The sequence below is a fragment of the Diplotaxodon limnothrissa genome, linkage group LG11 (assembly GCF_057381915.1).
Source record: "Diplotaxodon limnothrissa isolate DT_005_m linkage group LG11, D_limnothrissa_male_GT1.1, whole genome shotgun sequence".
NCBI lineage: Eukaryota > Metazoa > Chordata > Actinopteri > Cichliformes > Cichlidae > Diplotaxodon > Diplotaxodon limnothrissa.
In genome coordinates this window covers 14,347,735-14,373,151 of record NC_140606.1, presented here as the reverse complement: position 1 = coordinate 14,373,151, position 25,417 = coordinate 14,347,735, and the positions used below count along the sequence as shown (strand labels likewise).

General features: G+C 39.4%; 2 protein-coding genes across 2 annotated transcripts; both read right to left on the bottom strand.

The window, feature by feature from the left end:
- Window positions 1–1,579: 1,579 nt before the first annotated feature.
- LOC146622481 (sulfotransferase 2B1-like) lies at window positions 1,580–5,075 on the bottom strand. The gene is made up of 6 exons (XM_085365164.1): window positions 4,940–5,075; window positions 2,773–2,981; window positions 2,558–2,684; window positions 2,377–2,471; window positions 1,816–1,996; window positions 1,580–1,695 (listed from the first exon to the last, which is right to left on the bottom strand). The coding sequence occupies exons 1-6, from the start codon at window positions 5,073–5,075 to the stop codon at window positions 1,580–1,582; spliced, it is 864 nt and encodes a 287-aa protein (XP_085221290.1).
- A 3,486-nt stretch (window positions 5,076–8,561) lies between these two features.
- Window positions 8,562–24,115, bottom strand: LOC146622480 (sulfotransferase 2B1-like). The gene is made up of 6 exons (XM_085365163.1): window positions 23,930–24,115; window positions 18,377–18,585; window positions 18,161–18,287; window positions 17,952–18,046; window positions 8,956–9,136; window positions 8,562–8,765 (listed from the first exon to the last, which is right to left on the bottom strand). The coding sequence occupies exons 1-6, from the start codon at window positions 24,069–24,071 to the stop codon at window positions 8,650–8,652; spliced, it is 870 nt and encodes a 289-aa protein (XP_085221289.1). The 5' UTR covers window positions 24,072–24,115; the 3' UTR covers window positions 8,562–8,649.
- Between the last annotated feature and the right edge of the window lie 1,302 nt (window positions 24,116–25,417).

Below are 25,417 nucleotides of genomic sequence, written 5' to 3'. Positions count from 1 at the left end.
CTGTTAAAAATTTATATATTTTCAGAATAAATTATTAATTAATTAAACAAAATGTACAAATATGTTCATTTATCTTAAAATAGATACTTTTAAAAAAGCTAACTTTTCTCCACTGTTGTCTCCCATTTTACTGTTTTGTTGTTCAATAGTTTCTAAAAGGAATATGATTTGAATAACACTGAACGTTCTAATCTAATAAAATTTGTGCACATTTGGCTCAAATTCGAGCTGGATCAGGTATTACGAGACTCCTCATCTGGTACTGATCTGGTGCATTATGAGTAGATGAAGTGCACGCTATGTGGTGCAAAGTCTGTAATCGCTCATGTAATGTTTAACTATATTTTTTGATTGCCAATTACACTGAGTTCCAGGTGTACTGAGCCTTTTCTTCATTTAGTCCAAAGTTGAGGTAAACAAAGAACAAGTGCGCAATCTAGGAGTTCACAGGGTGCAGTAAAGAAAATGTCCAAGAATGACCATACATAACAATAAATCTAAAATCTAGATTCTAGACTGTTCTTGTAACACATTTTCCTTTAAAGTTGCCCTGCATTATTTTTTTAATTAAGTATATTACACTTAAAGTAATAACACCTGGTTTACATTAAGAGCAACTCTAAATAAAAGCATCTCTGCTATGGCTGTGGAAAAGCCATCATTTATCAGTGAAGGCTGAGACTACATCAGATTATAAATTCTTACACCAATTTTATTAGCCTAAAAAGAAATGGTCCTGAAAAAAAATGGTTTTTTTAATCTGAAGGACTTTACCAACATTTTTCAGTACATTCAGACATCAGATTTATATTTTTACTCCTCTTGCTAGGCATCATTTCTGTTAAATTATCACACAAATAAGCGATAACCTGTATTTTATGATTAAATAATACCAAAGTAACAGAAATTAAGTATTCACATAGTACATTTTAGTGCATGAGTTTAGACTCACTGGGCAAATTATAATTTTTTACTTTTTTTTTTTTTTTTTAAAGTTAAATCTAAAGTAGTTATTCAATTCCCCCCTCCAAAAAATAACATATTAAAATAATGAAGATGTAAATAATTATTAGAGATAAAAATAAGTTAAAAAGTGCTTACTAAAAAATGACAGATTTCAGCATATTATGTGAACTGGAAAATAAAATTAAAACAGCAGTATAGAGGTATAAAAATCTCACTTTAATTTGTGAGGAATTCAAATGTTGCAACAGTATTTCCTTGTGGGTAAATCAGCACAAATTGTACAATCTTTAATGTCCAGTGCTTGTGGCTTCAGATTTATATCAGGATACACTAAATATTTTGTCAAGCTAGTTTTATCTGTATCTATAAATAGTCTCCATTTAATTTAAAGCATGCCAGTCATGAGAACTTTAATGGACTCAGTGAGGCTTCTGAATCCTGGTTTAATTGTATTAGAAGACATGTGAATAAACGTTGCTACTTCTAATGCTATTTACTCATGGTCCTAATATTGAAACCATAAATAAGTTTAAGAATATTGGCTCAGTTAGCATGAATTACTTGGTCTGAAATAACAGGCCAGGATTTTTGCCACTCCTGATCTCTATGGTGGTCAATCCAGGCTCCATGGCAGAGAGAAGCTCTCACCCTCCAGCTCTTTGGAAATCACAGAGGTGAATCGGGTCAGTTGCTCTGAGCTGAAGTGGTTTTTCCAGTCTCCAGCAATACCTGACAACAAAAACATGTCAAGCTTGAGTCACATAAACATAAAAACATCTGATGAGAAAAGAAATTGATTCTGGGAAGAAATCTAAAAATACACTTTTGATAGAAGATATGGAAACTCGCCTTTTCTTAGAAAAGGAGACTTGTCACTGTCCATGTACACCTTGGGGATTAGACTGAAGTTGGACATGTTGTTGTTCTGCATGCTCTTGAAAGAACAATGCTCTGCTATCTTCTGAATGACTTCCTCAGTCAGATTACAGCCCAGAAAATCGGAGATATGCCTGAGTGATGCAGGCAGGTCCTGGAAGAAACACGGTTGTTATATTATGTGAAACAGTGTGTGTTTTTCAAATTTAGCTTTTAATGAAAGCTCATTCTGAAGTCATTTTAAGATCATACTTTGAAAGGTCAGCGATTTGAGTGATTTAAGCTTCACATTTTTGGCACGATAAAAAGTCTGAGTTTTATTAGTTGAATACTATACGTCCAAACGTAATATGAACTTTGAGGGTTTTTTTAACAGCAAGAATGTTAAAATAACCTTTTCTATTGGGAATATTGCAGACATACTGACAACACAATGCTCGAAGATAAAGTGTTCTGTACAGTGATCTGTTATGCTTTCCTTTCATGGAAAACAATGGAAGACGTTGTTAACAAAAAAATTTTTAAGTGTTTTACCTGAACCATTTCTTCGTAGGTAATGTACATTATTCTGTCTCCTAGTTCACTGTTTCTCCAGCTCTTTACGTGGTCTGTCCATTTTCCAAACATCACTGCAAATAAGATAGAAATTGGCAAATCATTCACATGCAACCACTCTTCTACTGGTGATAATAGAAGTGCAGTTTTGATCTCTGACCTTTGCCCTCAAGAAATTTATCCATGAACTCATCAAAGGTTCCTGGATCCTCAAGGAAGCCAGCCATCTGGTGGAAGTAGTATGAAGACACCATGATGTCCTTTGGGTTCCTCATGACGTAGATCACCTACAGCAGAAAGAGTGCAAAAACATAATGAGTGTAAAGTCTCTTATATAATCAGGAATGAATTGGGAATATCACACAGAGTCATTACCTTTGCTTTGGAGGCACAGAAGGAAGGGGGCATGAGGCTGTATGGAAAATGTGAGACCAGTGCCCGTGGAGATGCCAGCTTATCCACCACCTGTGCCAGTTGTTTCTCTTCTAGCCATGGGACTCTCTCCCAGTTAGGAATGGTATGGATGGGGGTCAGATCCCCCCCATTCAGCACCAGTGGGAGGATCTCCTGCATCCAGATTGTACCTGAAGAAATAACAGTGAAATAACAATCTGTATTGGAAACTATGCCCGGGCTCAGGAACCCTTCTGAGAAACAATGCCATTGAACACAGTTTGTCATTGCACCACAACTTCAAAACAACATCCTGCCCTGCAAGGGAAAAAAGATCCAGAAAGGCTGTTGTCTTCTTTGAGGCTGACTTCATCTAACAAAGACTTAAGTGAAAGATTTTCCAGAGGTCTGACAAATCAAAATTTGAAAGGGTCGTCCAGATGATTCAACTTCTTTGACCAAGTATACGTAAAGCATGTGTACTTATACTGGATGTAAATGTACCCTCAGTACAAAAATAAAAAAAAACAGCTCTTTGAAAAACATTTCTACCAGCTATTTTTGTGCTAAGCTAACTCAGCCTTACATTTGTTGCTGCTGCCTGCACTGTAGATGGGTGACTTTGCATCAACATGTAAACAGAAAAAATTTATGTAGCCCAACATTACATTAGGATTTAGTAGGTGGGGGAATGCTAAGATCTGTTGGAGTGGTGGGCATAGGGAAAAGAATCACATAAGAACAATTCCCAATGTGAGCTCCAGTAGGATTTTTCTTTGAGTACATGCTGTGATCAGCTAAGGTATGCTGCTGCTCTGAGATTCACTGTTGTTTATGGATTTAGCCAACAGAGATGCTAGATGTTACAGAGTATGAAGCTGCTATAAACGTCAAGCTCAGTGAGTGGACTACTAATAATATTCCCACCATCATTGTCTGTTAAACTGACCATGAAGCCCACAGTCTGCTCTCTACCAGTCCTACAAGGTGCATTATTACAAACAGTAAGCTAACTTGTTGAGCCTTCACTTAACTGCATAGCATTTTCATGCAACCTCTGAATGGGATACAGAGAGTATACTCCAGTTTGTTTTTTAAATAAATAAGGACATTATGTATAATCTCTGAATTTCAAGAAATTCCCACTTTCCCCCCTGCTGTCCTGTCTTACAGCTGAGTATGAAGTGGTGGGAATGAGAATCAGCACCTCTAAGTTTGAGAAAGTTGGCAGAAATGGCCTTTCTCTGAAGGGAGGCTGGTCTCTCCATTAGAGATTGTGCCTCAGGGTAGAGCTGCTACTCTTCCATACTGAAAGGAGCCAGTTGAAGTAGAATCTTCTACTATGCTGTAATAGCTGCAGTATGTGGTTTAGCATTATGTTGCTGAAATATGCAAGACCTTCCCTGAAAAAGATATTGCCTGGACGGCAGTGTATGTTCCTCTGAAACCTGTATATCCTTCTGAGACCAAGCCGGTTCATTTATGTGCTCTGTAATGGATATTTGCTTTTGGTCTATATCGTTTGACTTATTTGAGCTACCCTCCTAAGCCCTGATGTGCTTATTAGAGGAGTTCCTCTCCAATGGTGGGTGGTCCCTTTAGGCCAAAAAGGCAGGATATCACAGAAAAAGAGGCAGAAAATCACAGAAAAATTAAACTAAAAGTTACTTTTCTGCTCTGAAGGCACCTTTCCAGATGTGCAAGCACTCACTCCATAAGCACAGACCCCCACACCTTCAGATATGCAGGCATTAATTTGAGGAACATTTTTCTGAAACCATTCCACAACTTGTGAATGCTGTTTTCAGAAAGGAACCGCTGCCTAGCGTCATTTTTGAGAAACTCTGCCTCTCTGAGATGATCTTTTGATTCCAAGTCATGTTGCTGACAACCTGTCGCTAATTAACCAAATAAGTTTTGAAATGCTCCTCCATGTGATTATTTTTAGTGTCACTTCCCTTTTCAGTGTTCTTTTGCCCAAATCTCAGCTTTTTTGAGATGTTTTGCTGCCATCAAAACAAATTTCTTAAATATACAGGAATAAATTCCTCCATATATAAAATGTGGAAACTAAAGCTTATCAACAAAAACCATCAGAGACAACTAGAAAAGCTAAAAAGCGACAACAGATATGAGAACAAACACATACCTGACTTCGGATAAGTGATGGCAAACACATCAGTGTCTTCCACACAGAAATTTTGGGCGTACTCCAAGCTCTCCGTGGTGTGGGCCTCCAGGGGCAGGAGGAGACCGTGGTACTTAATGTACTCAGTGGCAGACATGACAGTTCTCTGGATGAGTGAGTCTTCTGTACTTTTCTCCTATCCTTCGTTAGAGACTTTCTCCTGTTACGTAGTCAGTGCCCTTTCCCTGAGCACCTCCTTATTTAATAATCTAGTTGGCATGATTGGACCATTCTCCCCCAAGTACGTATACCTTCCTGAAAGGGAACTTTGTATTCCAAACTGCTTTTATATTTCAGAGGTTGAAGCCAAGACCTAATGACCACGGGTTGGTCTCAAATAGTATACTGTCTTTTTATTCGATTACTCTTGGCTTTATGTAGTAAAACTGACTTAAAGAAAATAAAACATAAACAACCTCATGCTGCAGACATTACTGACTGGTCATAGGTTTTGAAATTTTGTTGGGTTGTAATCATCAAGTTATGTTCTCCCTTTCTGTGTCTTGACATAAAGTTGGAGTGATTCCGTGTTAGTATAATGCCTGGCTTGATATGACTCACTGGAATTCACAACCGCAGCAAAGTAGCACGACAGTGTAAACACTACAGCGTTGTTCAGCAAGCTCGTAAAAGCAAGTAGTGTGTGTGCCTGTGTTTATGTCTGTGACCATTGTGCCTTTTCAACAATGACAGCTTTATTGGACTCAAGGGACAACAAATGAGAGACAGAAAAAAATTGGGCCGTGTGAGCTGAACTAGCAAAAAATGAGTGAATACCATTCGTTTTGTACGTCCTCCTTTTTATTCAGTTTTTTCTTACCGAAAAACAATCCTGCGTGAAAAATGGGCTCCTCTCCTTGATGACCTATTTGTCCACATGTGATCTTTTTATTAGTATACTGGATCTGACTGTATTAATGGGCAAAGTTTCACACCAGTAGTTCTTTAGTTTATAAAGAAATACAAGTTATCCTGCATTTGGAGTGAAAGTTCAGGAATGTGTTATTCTTTGCTTGTTCCAGATACAAATTTGATTACTTTCAGATTTTTGCAGCATTCCTGGCTGCTAACTCTTTGCAGAAGACTCACTGAAATTTTGATTCATATAAGCATGGTGTGTATTTTCAAAATACAGAAAGTAAAGTTTTAAATATTATAGGAGTTCTGTCTTTCATCCCAAAGACAGAATTCCTAAACACAAACTTAATAAGGTAGTATATGCAGTGTTGGGAAGGTTACTTTTAAAATGTATTCCACTACAGATTACAGAATACATGCCCCAAAATGTATTTTGTAACGTATTCCGTTACGTTACTCAATGAGAGTAACGTATTCTGAATACTTTGGATTACTTAATATATTATCATGCTTTTTACAACTGCATGAATGTACTGTTGCTGTGTGATTTATTACTATTACTGAAAGCCCACGGCTGATTTGGTGCAACATTTGTTGGATATGGTTCATTTAAGACAGACAATTGCTTTAGTCTACCCAATGTCCTGTGTGGGCTTCCAACCCCTGTGGTCTGACATGTAGGAATGTGTTTGCATTTGTCTCCAAGATACAGTTCATCATAAAATGTTGCTGTAAGCACACCTGTATATGCTAGCAGCTTCAAATCTGCATAGCTGTTGCATTTTAAGTTGAATATGCTTGCAAATAACTTTTCTCCAAAACATAAAAAGGCAAGGCATTTTCAAGCTTTGACTTGCTCCATAAAGTTAGCAAAGCATTTTTATATCTAGTATCCTAGCTTTTTTTTCAGTCTACCATTGCAACATCCCAGAAGGATCAACTTGTGTGAGCTCGCCTGCTGACTAAAAGCTCCAGCTCTGTAATATATAAGTGGTGATTAGAGCACATTGAGTCACTATGTACACATAATGTACAGGCTTGAAAATCAGATTAGAGGAATGCAGAGTGGCTAAAGTAGCTTGATTCATTATGAGAGAAAAAAAGCAACCCCGTTACAGATATAGGGGAATGGAGCTTTATTTGTAGGCCTTATTTTTACAAAATCCAACAGAAATGTGTCTTTTCAAAGATTCATCCATCATTCTTGTTATTACAGCTACAGCTGAAATAAAAACAAGCCTGTGTGTCTATCATACGTCCGGAGAACAATATGATGTTTAGCATTTAAAATTTGACTACTATTTCATCAAAACTATAAAAGAAGTAAATAAGACAACAAGTTACTGTTAATGACTTTATTGATCTTCTTGTTAAAATTCTCAACAACAAATTAAATACAACATTACATCCATGTTAATTAAGATTGCAGTATCATAACTTTGTATTAGCAGAAACATGTGGACTGTGCCGTGAATGTGCTATGCTCAGTAACTTTAAAAATTGTACCAGTTAAATGTCAAATACATGCAGATCCAGAATATGGAGGTCCTAGATGGCAAAAGTTAATCATATACAAGGTTAACATGCAATAAGTATTACACACTAAAAAACAATATATATTAACCCTTTAAAGCCGGTCGGAGCGGGCACGCTCCGTTTTACATAACTATTTTTAAATCCCGGTAGCACTGCAACCACGTAAGCTAGCGCAATAATCTTTTTTGCATATGAAACCGGAGGAGTTGTACTTACATCTTATTCCATCAGCTTGCCCTAGGTCACAGTTTCCTTCTACATATAGCTTTGCAAAAACTGCATAAAAAGCACTTGTAGCAACAAAAACATAATATTACAGAAACACGCTTTGCCAATCCGATCAGCTGTTTGTAACACTTCCTACATCCATCAGCGCGAACTATCGCATGTCCGTCATGACCTGTTCGAAACCGGAAGTGACGTCATTTTGCGGCAATTTAGTTTTTTACCACTAGTTCATGGCACTAGTTTATGGGCTCAAATTGTGGTTATAAATATTTTAAAATATTTATTATAAATATTTTACAAGTACGAATATTTTGTAAATCAGACAGCATAGTTGTGAACTGAGTTTTGTAACCTGTAAACCAAATATCTGAAAATTTTATGTTTGTGCATCTATGGAAGAGAATTTGTGTCAATGTAAAAGAGATTTGTATTTGTAAAAAAATATTTACACATTACAAATTTGTTTTTTAAGGTCTGGTTACAGATGCAAAGCAAAAAACTATATATTAAACTTAAAAATTTTGACCAAATTCTTCTTCCTTTCAGCTGATTGGTCAATGTCAGGTCAATCACAAATTTAACAATCCAATCAGAGACAGATGGGTTGGGCTGTCGAAGGGGTGCTTTGCTGAGCTGCAGGTCCTGGAAGGGTAATATAGTTTGAAGCTGGAGGATTTCCATATGAATATTCATTATAAGCTAGGTCCCTTAACTTCCGGTAGCTGTTGAAAGGATAAAGCTGTGATATACCAGAAATCCCATTATTACTTTAGTATTACCTAACACAAAGTCAGGGCTGACGTGGGACCTGTGAGTCACACTGCGGAGCATAAAGGCCCTTTCACAACGGCATGCGCTGCACTCACCGCTAAATCAGAGCGAAGGATCCAAAATTTGTTGTGCTGGTCGATGCACTCTTTTGTTTTTTTGGGGCAGCTCTATGTATACTAGATGTGCCTCCTATAAGAAATATAACATTACTCGCGATATAGGTCTCGATTTTGTCTTTACCACTCCTGATCTCTCCATCTCACTATTTCAGATGGTGGTCAATCCAAGCTCCATGGCAGAGAGAAGCTCTCACCTTCCAGCTCTTTGGAAATCACAGAGGTGAATCGGGTCAGTTGCTCTGAGCTGAAGTGGTTTTTCCAGTCTCCAGCAATGCCTGACAACAAAAACACGCATGCAAAGAGTCACATAAACATAAAAACACCTGATGAGAACAGAAATTGACCATGGAAGAAACTCTGAAAAGACATCTTTGATAACAAACGCGTCCAAGTTGGTGTGTTGTGTTCAATATCACTAATTTTTCAACCCAGTCAGATGTGTCATAATGGGATATGGAAACTCACCTTTTCTTAGGAAAGGAGATTTGTCATGGTCCATGTACACCTTGGGGATCAGACTGAAGTTGGACATGTTGTTGTTCTGCATGCTCTTGAAAGAACAATGCTCTGCTACCTTCTGAATTACTTCTTCAGTCAGATTGCAGCCCAGGAAATCAGAAATACGCCTGAGAGCCGCAGGCAGGTCCTGGAAGAAACACGCTCGTTATATAATGTGAAACAGTCAGTGTTTTTTTAAATTTGGCTTTTATTGAAAACTTATTCTAAAGTCATTTCATGAGCAAACTTTGAAAGGTCAGGGGTTTGAATAGTTTAAGTCACAATTTCAAGTTTTGGCAAGACATAAGTCTGGGTTTGTTTTGCTCAAAGTGACAAATGTGGAGGGTGCACTCCAATGTTCCCTCTAATTTTTCATGTGTCTGAGCGAACACACAAACTCCCTGCGCGGTCCCTTGGACCACTGTGAGCAACATTAGAAGTGTGCACTGTGGTCACGCCAACATCGAATCCATCCAAGTTACATGGTTTATTAAAATAATCAAATTAAAGCATTTATGTTAGACTACTTTTAATTAACTGCTTCAGCACACTGACAATGAAAATTTGAAAAAAAAAAAAATCTTGTTCATGACCTGTTTAGTATGTTAACACTATTGGAAGTGAAAATAACTCTAACTCCAATTTTGAAAACACAACTTTCTTTCTTTTTTAAATAAAGCTCTGACTTGAATTATGAGTATGAGTCTGTGGTCTGGGAGAGAGTCCTGTAATTCTCTGTTTGCAAAATACAGTATATAATGACCAATGTTGGGCAATTAATTATATAGTTACTTCTTCAAAAAAGTAACTGAGTTTTGCAAACAATGGAGTTTTTTGCAGCTGTTTACCTAAAAATGTAGCCAAGGCATTTTTTAAAATAAATATTTCAAACTATTTACAGAACAATCAGCTGTTCTGCATCAAATTTGATGCCACACAAATTATTTGTGTCACTCCAAAAAATTATTTCTGTCCACTATGAGATAAAGGAGAACAACAGCCTGATACCTGCCTGACAACAGGAGATGTATCACTCCTGTAACACCTGTAACATTCAGTAGTCGCCTCATTGTTCTGACACACACAACAAAACTATTGACTACACTACACACTAACTATACAAGACAACACGCTAACTACACAAGATTTGTGCTAAACGTCGCAAATCACTCACCTGGCAAAACACTGCGGTCACTCCTAAAACTTCCCCCCTTCCTAAACAATAAATGCCATGTTGCCATATCATTTTTGATTGGTCAACATGGTATATTTTTCGACCAATAGGAAAGGGTGGGGGTTTTTTTGGTTTTGTTTTTGCTCACAGGCTTTCGAGCGTTTTCCTTATAAAACACAGTTTTTACCGTTTCTTCCCGCAGTAAATATAAACAACGATAGTATTCAGGAAGAAAACCAAACATTGCATATCTTTTTATCATAACTCTGGTTTTAGGTGGCCTATCAACACAATTTAAAAACTGGTATAAAGTCCACACTTTTTCCGTCAATTGTTTCGTCTGTCCTGCTCACATCTCCAATGGTTGTACACGTTGTCATTAATGTGGCTTCACTCCACATAAGCCACGCCGCTTTGCTAGCTAAAACACCGGTGTCGGCACATAAGGACGCTGTCATAGCCTGTCAACCACATTGATTAGCTGCGAATGTAAATGGCATTATTGGCTGGACTATGGAATATGGTGGCATCGTTCTAATCCCATACAGGAGCAGCCAGTCACTCACTGACTAACACTGCAAAACAGAATTGTTAAAGTTTTAATTTTAATTTCAATTCAGGTTAGATTTTTTTTTGTGCACAACACAGATTTTCTGTGCGCAGAGACCGTGCCAGCAGTGCGCAATTGTGCATGTGCGCAGCTTAGAGGGAACATTGGTGCACTCGGGCCTTTAGGTGGAGCATCAAAATATGTGGGAAATTGTGTCTCAAAACTAGGGATGGGAATTTAAACATGTAAAATAATTTATTAATATAATTTAAATAAAAAATAACGCATTTAATCACACTTTGCATTTCAAGCAAAGGGGAACTTTTGTCAATGCACAATTTCCTGGAATACCAACTACACTAATGCACACATCAGATGTACAAAAAGGGAGAAGAAGAACGCGCATTGTTAGGACTGATCGGAGGCAAATTTCATTTCAAAAGACTACCTGACAGAAGCCTTGATAAAAGCATGGTTTTGTGCAAGCTGTCCAAAAAGGAGTTTCCGTACCACCGAAGCACCTCAACCTTACGATACCATCCAAATTCAAAACATGTTGCAGGAGGCACAGAACCTAGCACTGGCAGTGACAATAAAACATATGAACAGTCCAAATTTGATGAAATGACTGGCCCCAGAACCAAAATTTGTAAGCCAATATTGGACAAACTTACCAACTCTCGCATAAAAGGATTGCTCTGGACTGTAGACTACTATCAGTGGTAGAAGATAGGGGGTTAGAAAATGTGCTACAGTTAGCATCAGGTGATCCAACTTTCAACTGCTGTGCCGAAAGACTATTTCAAGTAAAATTGAACAGCCTTATGATATTGAAAGGGAAGCAAAATGAGATGCATTACAGACACCCCTGCTAATATGGAGGAACTACACCAGGAGCAAACAAGACTGGAGCAACAGAAAGAGCCACTCACACAGGATGTTACTACACGGTCAAATGATGGTGTAAACCATGATGTTGAAGAGCAGCAGTAAGGTGACTCCTGTGCGGATGGCGAATTCAGTCGACTGCTTGTTTCGGATGCGAATTTGGCTCAATGATCCGTTCTAATTTTCCTGTAGGAGCTTAATTACTTTCGGTGGGATGTGCTCAGTCTCCAGTGTCATCCAAAGTGTTGCCCAATCGATGCAGTCGAATGTAGGCTGAAAGTCAATAAAGATGATGACCGTCCGTTTCCCACATAAAATTTGCTCCTCACCTGGCAAATACTGAACATCTGGTCACAGGACCCGCGGTGAGATCTGAAGCCGGCTTGCTCTTTGCGGTTCGTTTGTTCGCGATGTTTCTGCAGGCATGATTGAATTACTTTCATGAAGACTTTTCCACTGATCAAGAGCAGACTGATGCCGCATTCGTTTTGGCATTCTCGGTTGTTGCCTTTCTTGAAGATTGGGATAATGATGGCCTTCTCCCATGTTCTTGGAATCGTCTCTGTGCGCCACATTTTTTTGCGGAAGAAGGTGCACTTGTTGGAGAAGAACATCACCGCCAGCCTTGATCGATTCCGCTGTAATTGCATCCACACCAAGCGCTTTTCCATTTTTCAAAGTCCCGATGGCTGTCTTCACCTTTGCCAGGGTTGACTCATCATCGGACCATCGGGGTCTCTGGTGCTTCGATGGGTGGCGGCTCTGCTGGTGGTCCTTGTGGCTCCGTCCAGCACTGTAACCGCTCAGTTGATGATCATACAAAGGTGCCATCAGCCTTTCAGATGTTGTCATTTGTTGATTTGGTTTTTCTACTCAGGCATCAGAGCATTCGATAAATGGTGTGGCACTCATGCTTTGAGGCCACTTCCTCCAAGTCAGCCACTACTTGGTTCCAGTAAGCCTCGCGTTCTTCCTTCAATCGGCGTCAGACGTCCTTGTTGAGCTGACGATATCGTTTAAAGTCGACCAGCTTCACATATTTCGCTTCATCTACCATATCGAGACATTCGTCGGATATCTACGGCTGTGTTCGGCAGCGTGTGGGATGGCACAGGTCTTTGGCGCTTTCCATGATGACGTCCAAAACTTGTTGCTCTTTGACGTTGACATCTTCGGATGGCACCAATGCAGCAAAATGGCTGGATAATGCTATTTGAAATTCTGCCTTGTAAGCGGGATCTGACAGGCATTTCCAGTTGGGCTTTGCCAATGGGTGCGATTTGCATTTGGCTCTTTGTAGTAGAAGATTTATCACGGAAACAGGAGTCAATCAGGATGTAATCCAACATCGCTGAGTCATCACCTGTTGGATTTTGCCATGTGAGTTGATGTTTCTTTGGATGTTAAAATTGGGTGTTTTTCCGATGATGAAGTTGTTGGTGTTGGCGAAGGACAAGAGGCGCAAACCGTTGTTGTTCATTACACCATGTCCAAAATGACCCGACCCCGTGCTCTCCCACCCAGTCCGATTGAATCCAACGTGTGTTGTAGTTGGTTATAGAAATTGTTCTTGGCCGGGTCTGGATTTGTCTCGGTTGGTGTGTAGATGGTAATGAGGTGGGTTTTGATGCTACCGTTGATGGTGAGCACTACAAGGCGATTGGAGATTGGCTGGAATGAGACAACACTCTTGACTGTGCGACGGGCAACCATGAAGCCAACTCCTGCTTTTCGTTTTTCTCCACCCGAGTAGTAGAGTGCCATCTGGTCATCGTTGAGTGATGGTTTGACGACCGTCTGCCCTGATCCTGTGAGTCATAATTTGGATAAAGCTCTGATGTCGATTTTGCAGTTCAGTAGTTCTGGCAATGATTTCAAATTTGTATTTCCACTTTCGGTGTGATGATGTTTCGGTTCCTTCGGCCAGTAGCCCACTTCTCACCAGCATCCTTGTTCCCCAATACTGGCGCATCGGCTGCCCCGGATGCGGTAGCATTAAACAAAGAATTTAGGACATTATTTTCTTGAACTGTCTACTACAGGTTTGTGACTGAGCTTCTTGGAGGTGAGCCATATGTCTTATATTCCGTGGTTTTACCTGCTTTCTGCCACCTGCGTCACACCATGGAGGTCTCCAATGATAACTCAAACTACATGGTGAAATTTAAGACTGCCTTCACAAAGGACCTATCCCAGCGTGTAGCTACACTCAACCATCAGTGGCTCAAGATAGCTACTGTGCTTGACCCACGCTTTAAGGATTTAAAGCATCTTGCAAGCGGAGAGCGAGAAGAGTTTTGGACCAGCCTTGAAGCCCTGCTGCAGGAATAGCGTAAAGATGCCACCACAAAGGAGGCAGCAAAGACAATGGGCCTCCTCCTCTCTTCTTTGTCTTCAGACTCTGATTGAGATGAGGATGCCCTGTGCAACAGGGCTCTGAGTTTGTACACAGCAGAATCCATCATCAGCGAGACAGACTCCCCGCTGCAGTGGTGGTCCAGTCGAGCAGAGACCCACCCACAGCTGTCTGGCCTGGCCTGGAAGCGATGATGATGATGGTTATGCATTTACCTGTCACTTGCAATGTTTCATGTACATGTTACCTGCAGTGAAATGGGTCCCCTTCTAACTATATACACTGCAAAAACATCACATTGGGAAGACAGGTCAGAGAGCTGTCTTCCCAAAGGATGATAAGAAAAACAATGAAATGCACAATACATGAGGGGAGAGGAGGAGAAAAGCAGACTGAGCTCCTGAGAGGAGAGCAGTTTGAGAACAGAAAAAAACACCTCAGCACAAAGCACATGAATCTTCATACCTTACAAGATAAAAACAGATAAAAGCACAGTTACTTTGTCTAAGTAACTGGTTAAAAGACACAGACAGTATGGAGTACGTAGGTATTGTGAGTCCAATGGGTTTGTTATTTTTTGCACTAAAATAGTCGATGATCACACTGTTTTAGCGGAATGTACAAAATAATTTTGGCTAAGGTTACTCACAGTTTAAAGGTGAAACTGGTCAAATAACCTTTTATATTTCTGCTTTATTTTTTTAAGAAGAAAAACTGCACGTTATGTTGAAATTTTTATCATTATTATTGAAAGACAATACCATTTTGAAAATGTACTTATAACAGTATTTTATTTTAAAGTCTGCCCAATTTTGGCCAGAGATATTATTTTTGCTTCTCTGTTTTGAATTGAAATGCAGTTTAATTTTTTTTTTCCCCCCAGAAATTAAGAGCTTGAGTTTACAATTTTCATGACCATGTCTATTATTTATTCTGTCGCCCACTAAAACCCTTTTAAATCAAAAAAAACATTTGCGCTTTGAGGCACATTTGCTTGTGCGATTAAATGTGATTAATCAAGATTAATTCATTAATTACAAAACCTCTAGTTAATTAGATTAACTTTCTTTTAATTGAGTCCCACCCCTACTCAAAACACAATATAGATGTAGGTAAGTAACAATTTTTAAAAACACAGTTGTCAGCTTGGTCGAGTGGCCATGGAAGCAGACATCCAACATAAGAACCAAAGAGTCTTTGACTGAATGGAATAGATGGGTTTAAATAACCTCACAGCATATTCCATTCTGCAGGTTTCACTCAGGACTATAGATGATACAAAAGAAATTGCATTGTAACACAGAAATATTTATAAAAATACACTATTTACAAACATTTCCAACTTAGGCCACATTTAAAATAATAACCAACAATAATCCTATTATAAATATGAATGAATGAATAAATAAATTCCCATACCCTATACTCGTGCCTTACTCTCCTCCCGGAACAAATAAATTGTTTGCGGGTCCTGGGGCCAGTGTTGGGGAGTAACGGAATACATGTACCGCCGTTACGTATTTAAAATACAAAATATGAGTAAATGTATTCCGTTACAGTTACCGTTTAAAAAGGTGGTATTTAGAATACAGTTACTTTGTTGAAATAAATGGATTACACGGCGGTACTTCCCTGTTTCATATTGTGGCGGGTCAGGACTGTTTGGGTTTTGTTTGACAGCTATGTTCTGTTGTTCCAGGCGGCAGCGTTACGGTTGCCATGGTGACGTGCTCTCTCTGCGACTGTGTGTTTCCTGGGTTAGAGAGCGCTTTTTTGTTGTTGTTGTTCTCGTGCTAAGCTAATTGGCCTAAAGAATGTAGCCTTATGGCAGTGTAGTCCGTGCTGCAGGGAGAATGGACTGCCATACCTGTTATGTGTCTGTGAGCGAAGGAGGGAGAAAAATGTGAGTGGAAAAGTACGAGCTTTCACAGAGCAGAAACAATAATAACCACTGCAGCCAAGAAGAGTGCCTGACGAGCCCAGTTGTAAGTAAGCTATTAAGACTCGAGTGTACACTGTGTTCGTGTTTTCCTCCGAAACAATAAGCTCCGTTGGAGCAGCCTTTCAACGCTTCTCTCTGTCTCTATTTTTCGGCTACGAGCCCGACTCGGAACCGACGTATTAGCCAGAGGTCCCTTTACTACGGTTCGGAGCCACGGACCTTCAGTAATAGTAATAAATCACACAGCAACAGTACATTCATGCAGTTGTAAAAAGCATGATAATATATTAAGTAATCCAAAGTATTCAGAATACATTACTCTCATTGAGTAACGTAACGGAATACATTACAAAATACATTTTGGGGCATGTATTCTGTAATCTGTAGTGGAATACATTTTAAAAGTAACCTTCCCAACACTGCCTGGGGCACAATCTTCCCCGATCATAACATTGCAACCAGGAAGCAGCAGAGGTGAGTAAAAGGCTGAAAAAACTATTTCTTTCTATGATGTTCTAGCTGACTACTATGATTTATGTTTGCAAAAATTCATGTTATTTAACCAACAGATTTGTATATTGTAGAGCTGGGCGATAGAACGATAACGATATGTATTGCGAAATAACTTTTTCTCGATAGAAAAATTAAACTATTGCGATAGGCCTCACCGCTCTTGTCCTCTTAAAAAAAAAACAAAAAAAAAAAACAGCCAATCCAAATTAAGTAGCGCAGAGCCAAACCAATCGCAGCCGCAGCGTCACGTCACGTGACTTGTTACGTACAGCACAAGTGCCAAGCCGCACATGTGTATTTGTTTTGGGAAGCAGCCAGCCGGCGTGCCGCCCGGGTAACGGAGGAAATGAGTGTGCTGACTAGAGAAAAAACAAACGAGAGCGTGACCGAAGAGAAAACAGATGATGGTTCCAATGCCGGAGAGATTGTCGAACGGAAGAGCCATAGAAGTTCCGTAGTGTGAAGGTATTTCGGCTATTTCAAGTCTGACAAAAAACAGAGTAGCGCGCACTGTAAATTGTGCCAAAAGCAAGTCTGGAAATGCAATAAAGCGGTGCATGCTCAATCTCTGACTGGAAGCACTAATTCGTCATTCGGCTTTTGTCAGACTAAAGTAACTGTTAAAACTGTTTGAAAAGCTCAGCTATACAACAAGGAGAGATTGAGAATTTCCTTTTAGTTCTCAGTTTATTTGATATTGACAAAAGTTAGTCAATTTTGTCTGTTCTTCTGTAAAACAAACTAAGATTTATTTTTAGAATTAATATTTTGTTTCTAAGTGGAATTGACAATTTAGTAGTCTGTTTCGTTTGTTCTATTTTGAAACTTAAACGCTTTAGCGGCTGCCTTTTGTGTAGTTTGCAATATTTGCCTTTATTTATCTGAAAAAGTCTCATGTTCCTTTAGTACATCTACCCTGTTGAACTTATTATGGGAAATAAATATTTAAATCAAAACAAGCTGCTGATTATTTCACATTTTACTTGTGAGCAACGGCACATTTAAATCTAACAAATATAGTTATTTGGCTTATATCGTGATAGATATCGTTATTGCCTGAAATGAAAAAAAAACATATCGTGATATGAAAAAATCTCATATCGCCCAGCTCTAGTATATTGATATAGATCGCTTTCTTTACTTGTATATTGTAGGCGAATGCCGTAGTGACGAGGTGCAGGCTGAAGTTGAGCAAGACAACCGCACCCACAAATACACACACAGCTAACAACAGCTGCTCATGTAATTCAGCTGATGACCTGATAATGAATAAAAGTTTCAACAGTCCTCCAATTACTTTCTGTTTACTTCAATGCAGAATATGACAATTGAAAATATAACAAGAGAAAGTGTGAGTTAAAATATTTATTCTGTGCAGGTAATGGCAGCTCTCTGTTACACCTGTCTCTCATAGTGTGCACGCACACACTGACAATGCGGTGCACTATAAGACACTGTGTCTGGTAGTTTAGTCAAGAAAAAAAAAAAAAACCTCACATGAAATACTTTCCTTTCAGTGAAAACATTGGAAGTGTTTTACCTGAGCCATTTCTTCATATGTAATGTACATTATTCTGTCTCCCAGTTCACTGTTTCTCCAACTCTTCATGTGGTCTGTCCATTTTCCAAACATCACTGCAAATGAAGCAGACATTGGCTGACCAGTTACAGATCCAACCACTATTGTGATAGAACTTGCAAATATTGATTTTCTTGCATGTCTCCTCTTGTGCATATGTGATCTCTGACCTTTGCCCTCAAGAAATTTATCCATGAACTCATCAAAGGTTCCTGGATCCTCAAGGAAGCCAGCCATCTGGTGGAAGTAGTATGAAGACACCATGATGTCCTTTGGGTTCCTCATGACGTAGATCACCTACAGCAGAAAGAGTGCAAAAACATACGTGTGTGTAAAGTCTCTTACACAATCAGGAACACATTGGGAATATCACACAGAGTCATTACCTTTGCTTTGGAGGTACAGAAGGAAGGGGGCATGAGGTTGTAGGGAAAATGTGAGACCAGTGCCTGTGGAGATGCCAGCTTATCCACCACCCGTGCCAGTTGTTTCTCTTCCAGCCATGGGACTCTCTCCCAGTTAGGAATGGTATGGATGGGGGTCAGATCCCCCCCATTCAGCACCAGTGGGAGGATCTCCTGCATCCAGATTGTACCTGAAGAAATAGCAATAAAAAAATAAATGAGTATGAGCTACAGGGCCCTATTTCAGGAAGCCGGTTTAGTGCAAACTCTGAGTAAGTATACCCTGAGTTAACGAAAACTCTGGGTTTTCGGTTTCACAAAGCGAGTTTAGATTAATTCTGAGCAGTGTTGGGACTAACGCGTTATTAAGTAACGCGTTACAGTAACTACGTTATTATTGTGGTAACGAGCACGGTAACTAGTTATTATGCCAAAATCAGGAACGCGTTAGTCGTTACTGGGATTTAAATAGGCTCGTTACTCGTTACTTCGTGTGGTGGCTATGGAGCTTCCACAGATTCAGTAACATTAGCAAGTGGTGGAGGGCAGCAGGTGGAGGATGGAAAGAGGACGCAGAAGGAAAAGAGACCCGAGGCGGCCGCCGGTCCAAGTGTGAACTGAACTTCAGGTAAGAAGTTATGACCTGCAGTCTCTCTGGGTCAGATATGAACCAAGTTTAGGTGGAGTTTATTTTCGTTATTCTGACTTTTTCCGTACTGCGTGCTAGCTAGCATGACGGAGTTTCTATACAGCTGGGTGGTGCTATGATACTGATGTTGAACTTTATTTTGTTCATAAGTTATTAGAGTTGCCAACCGTCCCGTCTGGTATTCAGAGAAAATATTAGGCGTTTCTTATTGAGGTGAAAAGGAACAGTTTGTCCCGTAATTCAGCTACAATGAAAAAGGCACAAAGCTGGAGTTATTCTGTGTCTTTACGCTGCACAGCTGCCTCTTCTTCTCTCATTCTCCCCCCTCCCTCCCTCTCCTGTTTCTACTTCAATCATGAAAACTGATCAATGATCAGCTGATCGGCTTTTCTCTCTTGTTTATCGCTCACTTTGCGCCGAAAGAGGAAACCAGCGGATGTCGCGCTAAACAACAGCAACACGTTTAAGCTTGATCAGCTATTGTTAGAATTTATTTAATATTAATTTCTAATATCGGCTGATGTTTGCTGGAGCCACAGCTGTAAAGCTGCTGGTCATGATATCAGTTTGGTTATCTGGTGAGAGGGAAACATGAAGATGAAACCAGGAGATGTCCTTACTGAAGCATCAGAGCTGAACAGGTGATGGAGAAACAGGTTTACCTTTTAGGTGACATGAATGAGTTGAAGGGAAGTTATGAACTGTTTCTGAGAGACAAATAACCCCAGGATCCTTTTCTAAGTAGCTGACAGCTGGTAACTGTGCAGGGGTGGGTCTAGCAAAGTGTTGCCAGGGGGGCAGGTAGGGAATTAACAGGGAGAGGGGGGCACAAGGAAATACTTTTCTTTCTTATTCCCATTTAAAATGTCTAGCTTTTAAAAAATAATTATCTGAATCTTACAACAAACGATTGATAGATTGATGCATATATACCATCAAAAAGTGAACATCACTGTCACAACAGTGTTTATTTTCATTCAAAGGCTTTATGATTTTTCCTATAATGGTGGGCCAGTCTCTAGTCAAAATGCCCGGGCCAATTTTCTGTCCCAGTCCAGCCCTGTATGCAGCTAATCTGCAGTCTGGTGTTACCTACATCTTCGTATTCAGAAGGCAGAATTTCCGAGTTCTGAGTACAATCGAAAGCACCATGACTGCAGTTTTTGTGTTGGATGTAAAAGGCGCGCATGACGCTGTGACGTAGGCTAGAATCATGGCAGCAGTCAATGACGGTCCAGGCGTGGGATTTCTCTCGTGGAAATGTGCACATTATCTTTTCCTTTCTATTGGTAGGTGGCACAGTGCACTTGTGGCAAGTAAGCAAGCTAGAAGACTGGCAAAGTTATGGAAGAAACACATTAACAAGAGAATTCTGAGTAAAACCAAAGTTACTTTCCCTAGTAACTAGTTACTTTGAAAGTAACGAGTAACTTTAAGTAACTGAGTTACTTTTGAGAGAAGTAACTAAGTTACTATTTTAAAGTAACTTACCCAACACTGATTCTGAGTGAGTTACTATGACGACACACTCCGTGAAGCTAACCTGCCCCCTAGCAGGTTTACTTCAACTAACCCTGACCTTCTCCGCCTCTTTGTCAGAAACCTGACTGTAGGAAGTGTCAGACATGGCATGCCCCTTCCTTGAAGAGCCAGTAGATGTTGAAGCCCAAATTCTCCGCAGAGCTTTCCGCCGGGAGAGAGTGATTAGAGCGCGTTTGGACATTTTATCATTTCCTGATGATTTTCTGTGTGAACGTCACCGTTTTTCAGCACAATCTATAATTTATTTGAATAACATCCTCAGGCCTAATATTGCTCATGTGACACATCGCGGACATCCTCTCAGTTCTGTACATATTATTTGTATTGCACTTCGGTTTTTTGCAAACGGGAGCTTTCTGTATAATATTGGTGACGCTGAGCACGTTTCCAAGGCTACCGTCTGTCGGGCAGTCAGGAATGTTACAGTTGCACTGAAACGTCTCCTGTACTCGTTTGTGGTGTTCCCCGGTCATAGACCCACAAGATTTATCAAAGAGGGATGCCACAAAATTGCAGGTAGCAGGATGAACGAAACTTAATTCATGATGTGGTGATACTTGAACTACTACTTAAATTTTACATTTATTCTCACGGTTCCCAGGCGTGATTGGCTGTATAGATGGCACTCACATTCCAATCATTGCTCCTTCAGTAAATGAAGGAGACTATGTGAACAGGAAGTCTTTCCACAGCATTAATGTACAGGTACATAGCTCCCTGTAGCATTTCAAACTAACAAATTATTTATTATAGTAATGGATGCTAATTTGTGTTCTCTGCACTGTGAAGATCATATGTGATGCTGCCAACATTATCACAAATATGGAAGCCAACTGCTCAGCCTCTGTGAGTGGTGGTGGTGGACGACCTCCACCTGTTTTTCGGGCCTCCGCTTTTTTTCTGTTGGCTATAACGGGTCACATTTGAGCATACAGAGTAAGCAAATATGTAATTGTAATGTGCTCAGATAATTTCAATAAGTGCTTACAGAGGGGAAATTAATGTAGCCTCTAACTGCAATTGATTTACATCGGACAAACAGACCAAGCACTATGGCTCATAATACAATTACACCTTACCTGTTTGGACTATATTTTTATATTTCATTTTTACTTGCTGCCAGGAACGTTTGGGGCCTGTTGGGTTGCACCTGCGCTCACGTCACATCACAAAATAAAATGTATAAAATATAAAATAAAATAAAATATAATAAAATAACGTGTTAAATGGGTGGAAATCCCTAGATCAATGTTTAAATTAACACTCACGCATTGACTCTGTCGGCTATGTTTTGCCATGCATGCTCCCTTTCTTTTGCAGCTGAGGCTGTGTTACTTTTTTTCCGCAAAATTTGCATGTTATCGGCATATGCTGCCATCAGAATTTCGGCCTCAAGTGCTGTAAAATACATTGACCGCGCCTTCTTTCCCTCCGTCTCCATGGTGACTCGCTTAATCTGTGCTCCACTAATCAGGGCTTTATGTATCCTTGTGCGCGCGTTTAACTTGGGGTTAAAGCAACTCCGCGTTGATTGAACTAATTGTTATCAGCCTTTCTGAAACCGAATATTCCGAGTTGGACAGTTCGGGGTTACTCAACCCTGAGTATCGTTTTTCACTCTGAGTTTTCTAAACCGGCTTCCTGAAATAGGGCCCAGGTCTTCAAGTATAACTGCATAACGGGTTAACAGAAACAATAGTGGGAACCGGTGCTTAGTATCAGGAACGCTTATGAAAATCAGTCTTAGTAAATGTGAGCACAGTTTGTAACTGCTCTCCAATTAAAGATCCTGCACATCATACACACACATGACTGCCAGGTGCAGTGCTTTCCATCATCTCAACACACTCTTTTCACTTGTTGGTATATTTCATCTCTATCATTAACCACGCTAATCTGCTGGACATCCTTTCTACCTTGTCTTGACTAGCCAGTTGTTACAAGCCCCATTTTCTTTTCTTAGTGTGCAGCCTCACATACAACTCATTATAAACCATTTCCTTTCATAAGCGCTCTCTTTGCTGTATGACAAGCTCCCAGTACTCAGGTCTTTCTTCACTTTGGATACTTTCCTGTAGTTCTTCTTTTCACAACAAGTCTACTTGTTGTTTGGAAACTATCCAGAGGATACATTCTGCGCAGTTTTCCCAGACATCTGATAACCCTTGCCTTCCACCCAGAGCTATCTTAAATCCTCTCTGAACTCTGTGCAACATTCTTTGCTCTTCAACTTCAGCGACTCATCTGCCTAGCTACATTCTCACCTGCCACTACCTTGCAGACTCCCATTTCCTTCAAACTGCACATTTTATACACTTTTATACATCCCTCTATGTTCCTCCCTCTTCTTGAAGTACGTGTTCACCACAGCCATTTGCATCATTTTTCACAATATCATAACAGTTGACACACGGCTTTGGAGTGACTGGAAAAACTTTGCATAACTCTTGCATAGTGCACAGTATCTAGGCTTACTTAACCACATATATAGGTTTATGCAGTCTCTAGCCTTCAAAGGCAAACTGGTAATAGTAAACATTCAGGTTGAGCAGCAAACTGTTCAAGGACGGTGTTGTGCCAAAAAGTGATTGCCTGCCAAAAACTGATTTCCAATGTTTCCGTGTATTTTTTATGTGTAATATCTTTACGTATGTTCGTAAACAGACTTCGGTGAACAGGGTTTACAAAGGGGTTATATATAGAATTAAAAAATTATCTGTTTTTCAAGTATCTTTACAACTCTGTGTTATTGTACTTACATTATAACCAATTTGGTCGTTTATCCCCACTTAAAATATTTTTACAGAACTATTGTAATATTTGCTGCCATTTCTGTTGTCCTCTTGGCCAGCTTACTCTTACAAAAGACATTTTTAATGTTAATGACATTTTTTTAACTGCATAAATAAAGGTTACGTAAAAGTCACTGCCAAAAACTGATTGCGGCTTCTACCTTCTTACACTAATGTTGTTTGTGGCTCAAGATGACTTTATGTCATCCATAAGGGATGCATTTGACATATGTTTCACATATTATAGGCCAACACTTATAGCAGTGTAAATACGAGCAATCAGTTTTTGGCAAATACCGGAAATCACTTTTTGGCAGAACAACTGTTGTACTGTACAACAACTGTTGTATTGTACAACAACGGCGTACAATTCACTCGCGAACCTCATTTATTTTCACCCTCACCCGCAGACTCTGCGTGCTCTGTCTGACACCACTTACACAGATAAATGCGCAGGTGCAGCGTCTATCATCAAATTCTACCATCACAAAGGTTTAGTCATCAGTTTTCTGTGAAGTAAAAGCCGCTTGAGTGTTTTACAGAAGCTCTCACCTGACTTCGGGTAGGTAACAGCCAGGACGTCGTCGTCTTCAAACTTGAATCCCTGAGCAAACTCCAAACTCTCATAAGAGTGAGTTTCCTTGGGCACAATCAGTCCGTGATAGTGCAGGTACATCTCCTCGGAAATCGACATTTTTCGAAGTATGCAGAGAAAGTGTAGCTGTCAGTAACCGTCGTACTTCCCCGCCACGTTCACGCACGGTGGGAAATCACAGAGGAGGCGAAAATGCAAATCAAACAGTAAATATTTACTTTCCTCGTGCCCAGTGCTTGATTCCTTAAACATCTCCAAAGTTATTTATTATGTTACTTATGACCTCAAAATTACTATTCAGACTAATAGCAATTAACTGTCCCACAATCATGTCGAATAAAGTAATAGACAGATTTTACAGGGTAACGTGAAGGCAGCACGTGATTTTCTGTATGGCGCCTGATTTACAATTAGGTTTTGTTCGATACAGCAATATATATATATATATATATATATATATATATATATATATATATATATATATTAATATCAGGTCAATACAGGGGCACTATTATGGGCAGAAATCTGTGCCATCAGAAACTGAATTTGAATAAGTTCAATTTGAATTTGAATTGCTCCGATTGAATCTGAATTGTAACTTGAATAAATGCTTTTGAAAACTGAATTTGAATTAGTCTAATTTGAAATTGAATTTATGGTTTGAAAATGATCATCACTAAATTGAAATTGAATTTTATATTTTGAAAATGAATTGATTTGCTTTGAAACTGCATTTTATCCTTTAAAAATTCAGCTCTCGAATAATTTCAGTTTCACTTCTCACCATTCAGTTTCAGTTCTACAATTCAATTTCAGTTCCAAAATTCAGTTTTTTGGAACTTACATCCGATTCCGGTTCAAGCGCAGATTAATAGAACTACGTTTTACTAGCGGACCGAAAGTGTTACTGACGGGAATCTACAGCGTCTTGAGCTGAATTAAGACTTCAGAAGTCATTCGTCATGTCGAATGACCAGCGGATAAACTCTCAGGTTGGTAATAAATGTATTACATGTATAAGAACAAGTGTCATGTTAACAAATGATAGCCGTGCAGTAACTTTTATGCTTATTGTAGCTGTTAGCTAAAAACGCTAATTTAGCGTAGTTTGCCCTGAATTCAGCTTTGACAAACAAATATGATCGACTGTTTCTAGTAGAATTCCAGAGTTGTCATCTTGTACCCTCTCAGAGTACCCCCTCTGTATGCTTGCAGAGACCCCTACAGTAGGGAAACATGCAAAACGGTGCCCAAACCTTTGTATTTTAGCTTCATTTATGTCTTACACAGCATCCCAACTCTTTAGCTAACTTAATAACTTTAGCTAAAGTGAATAGTTAGTCTAATTCATTAGTGCAGCATTACTGGATCACCTCTGTTTGAAGTGATATAATGTGGATGTGGATGTAAGTTCCAAAAAACTGAATTTTGGAACTGAAATTGAA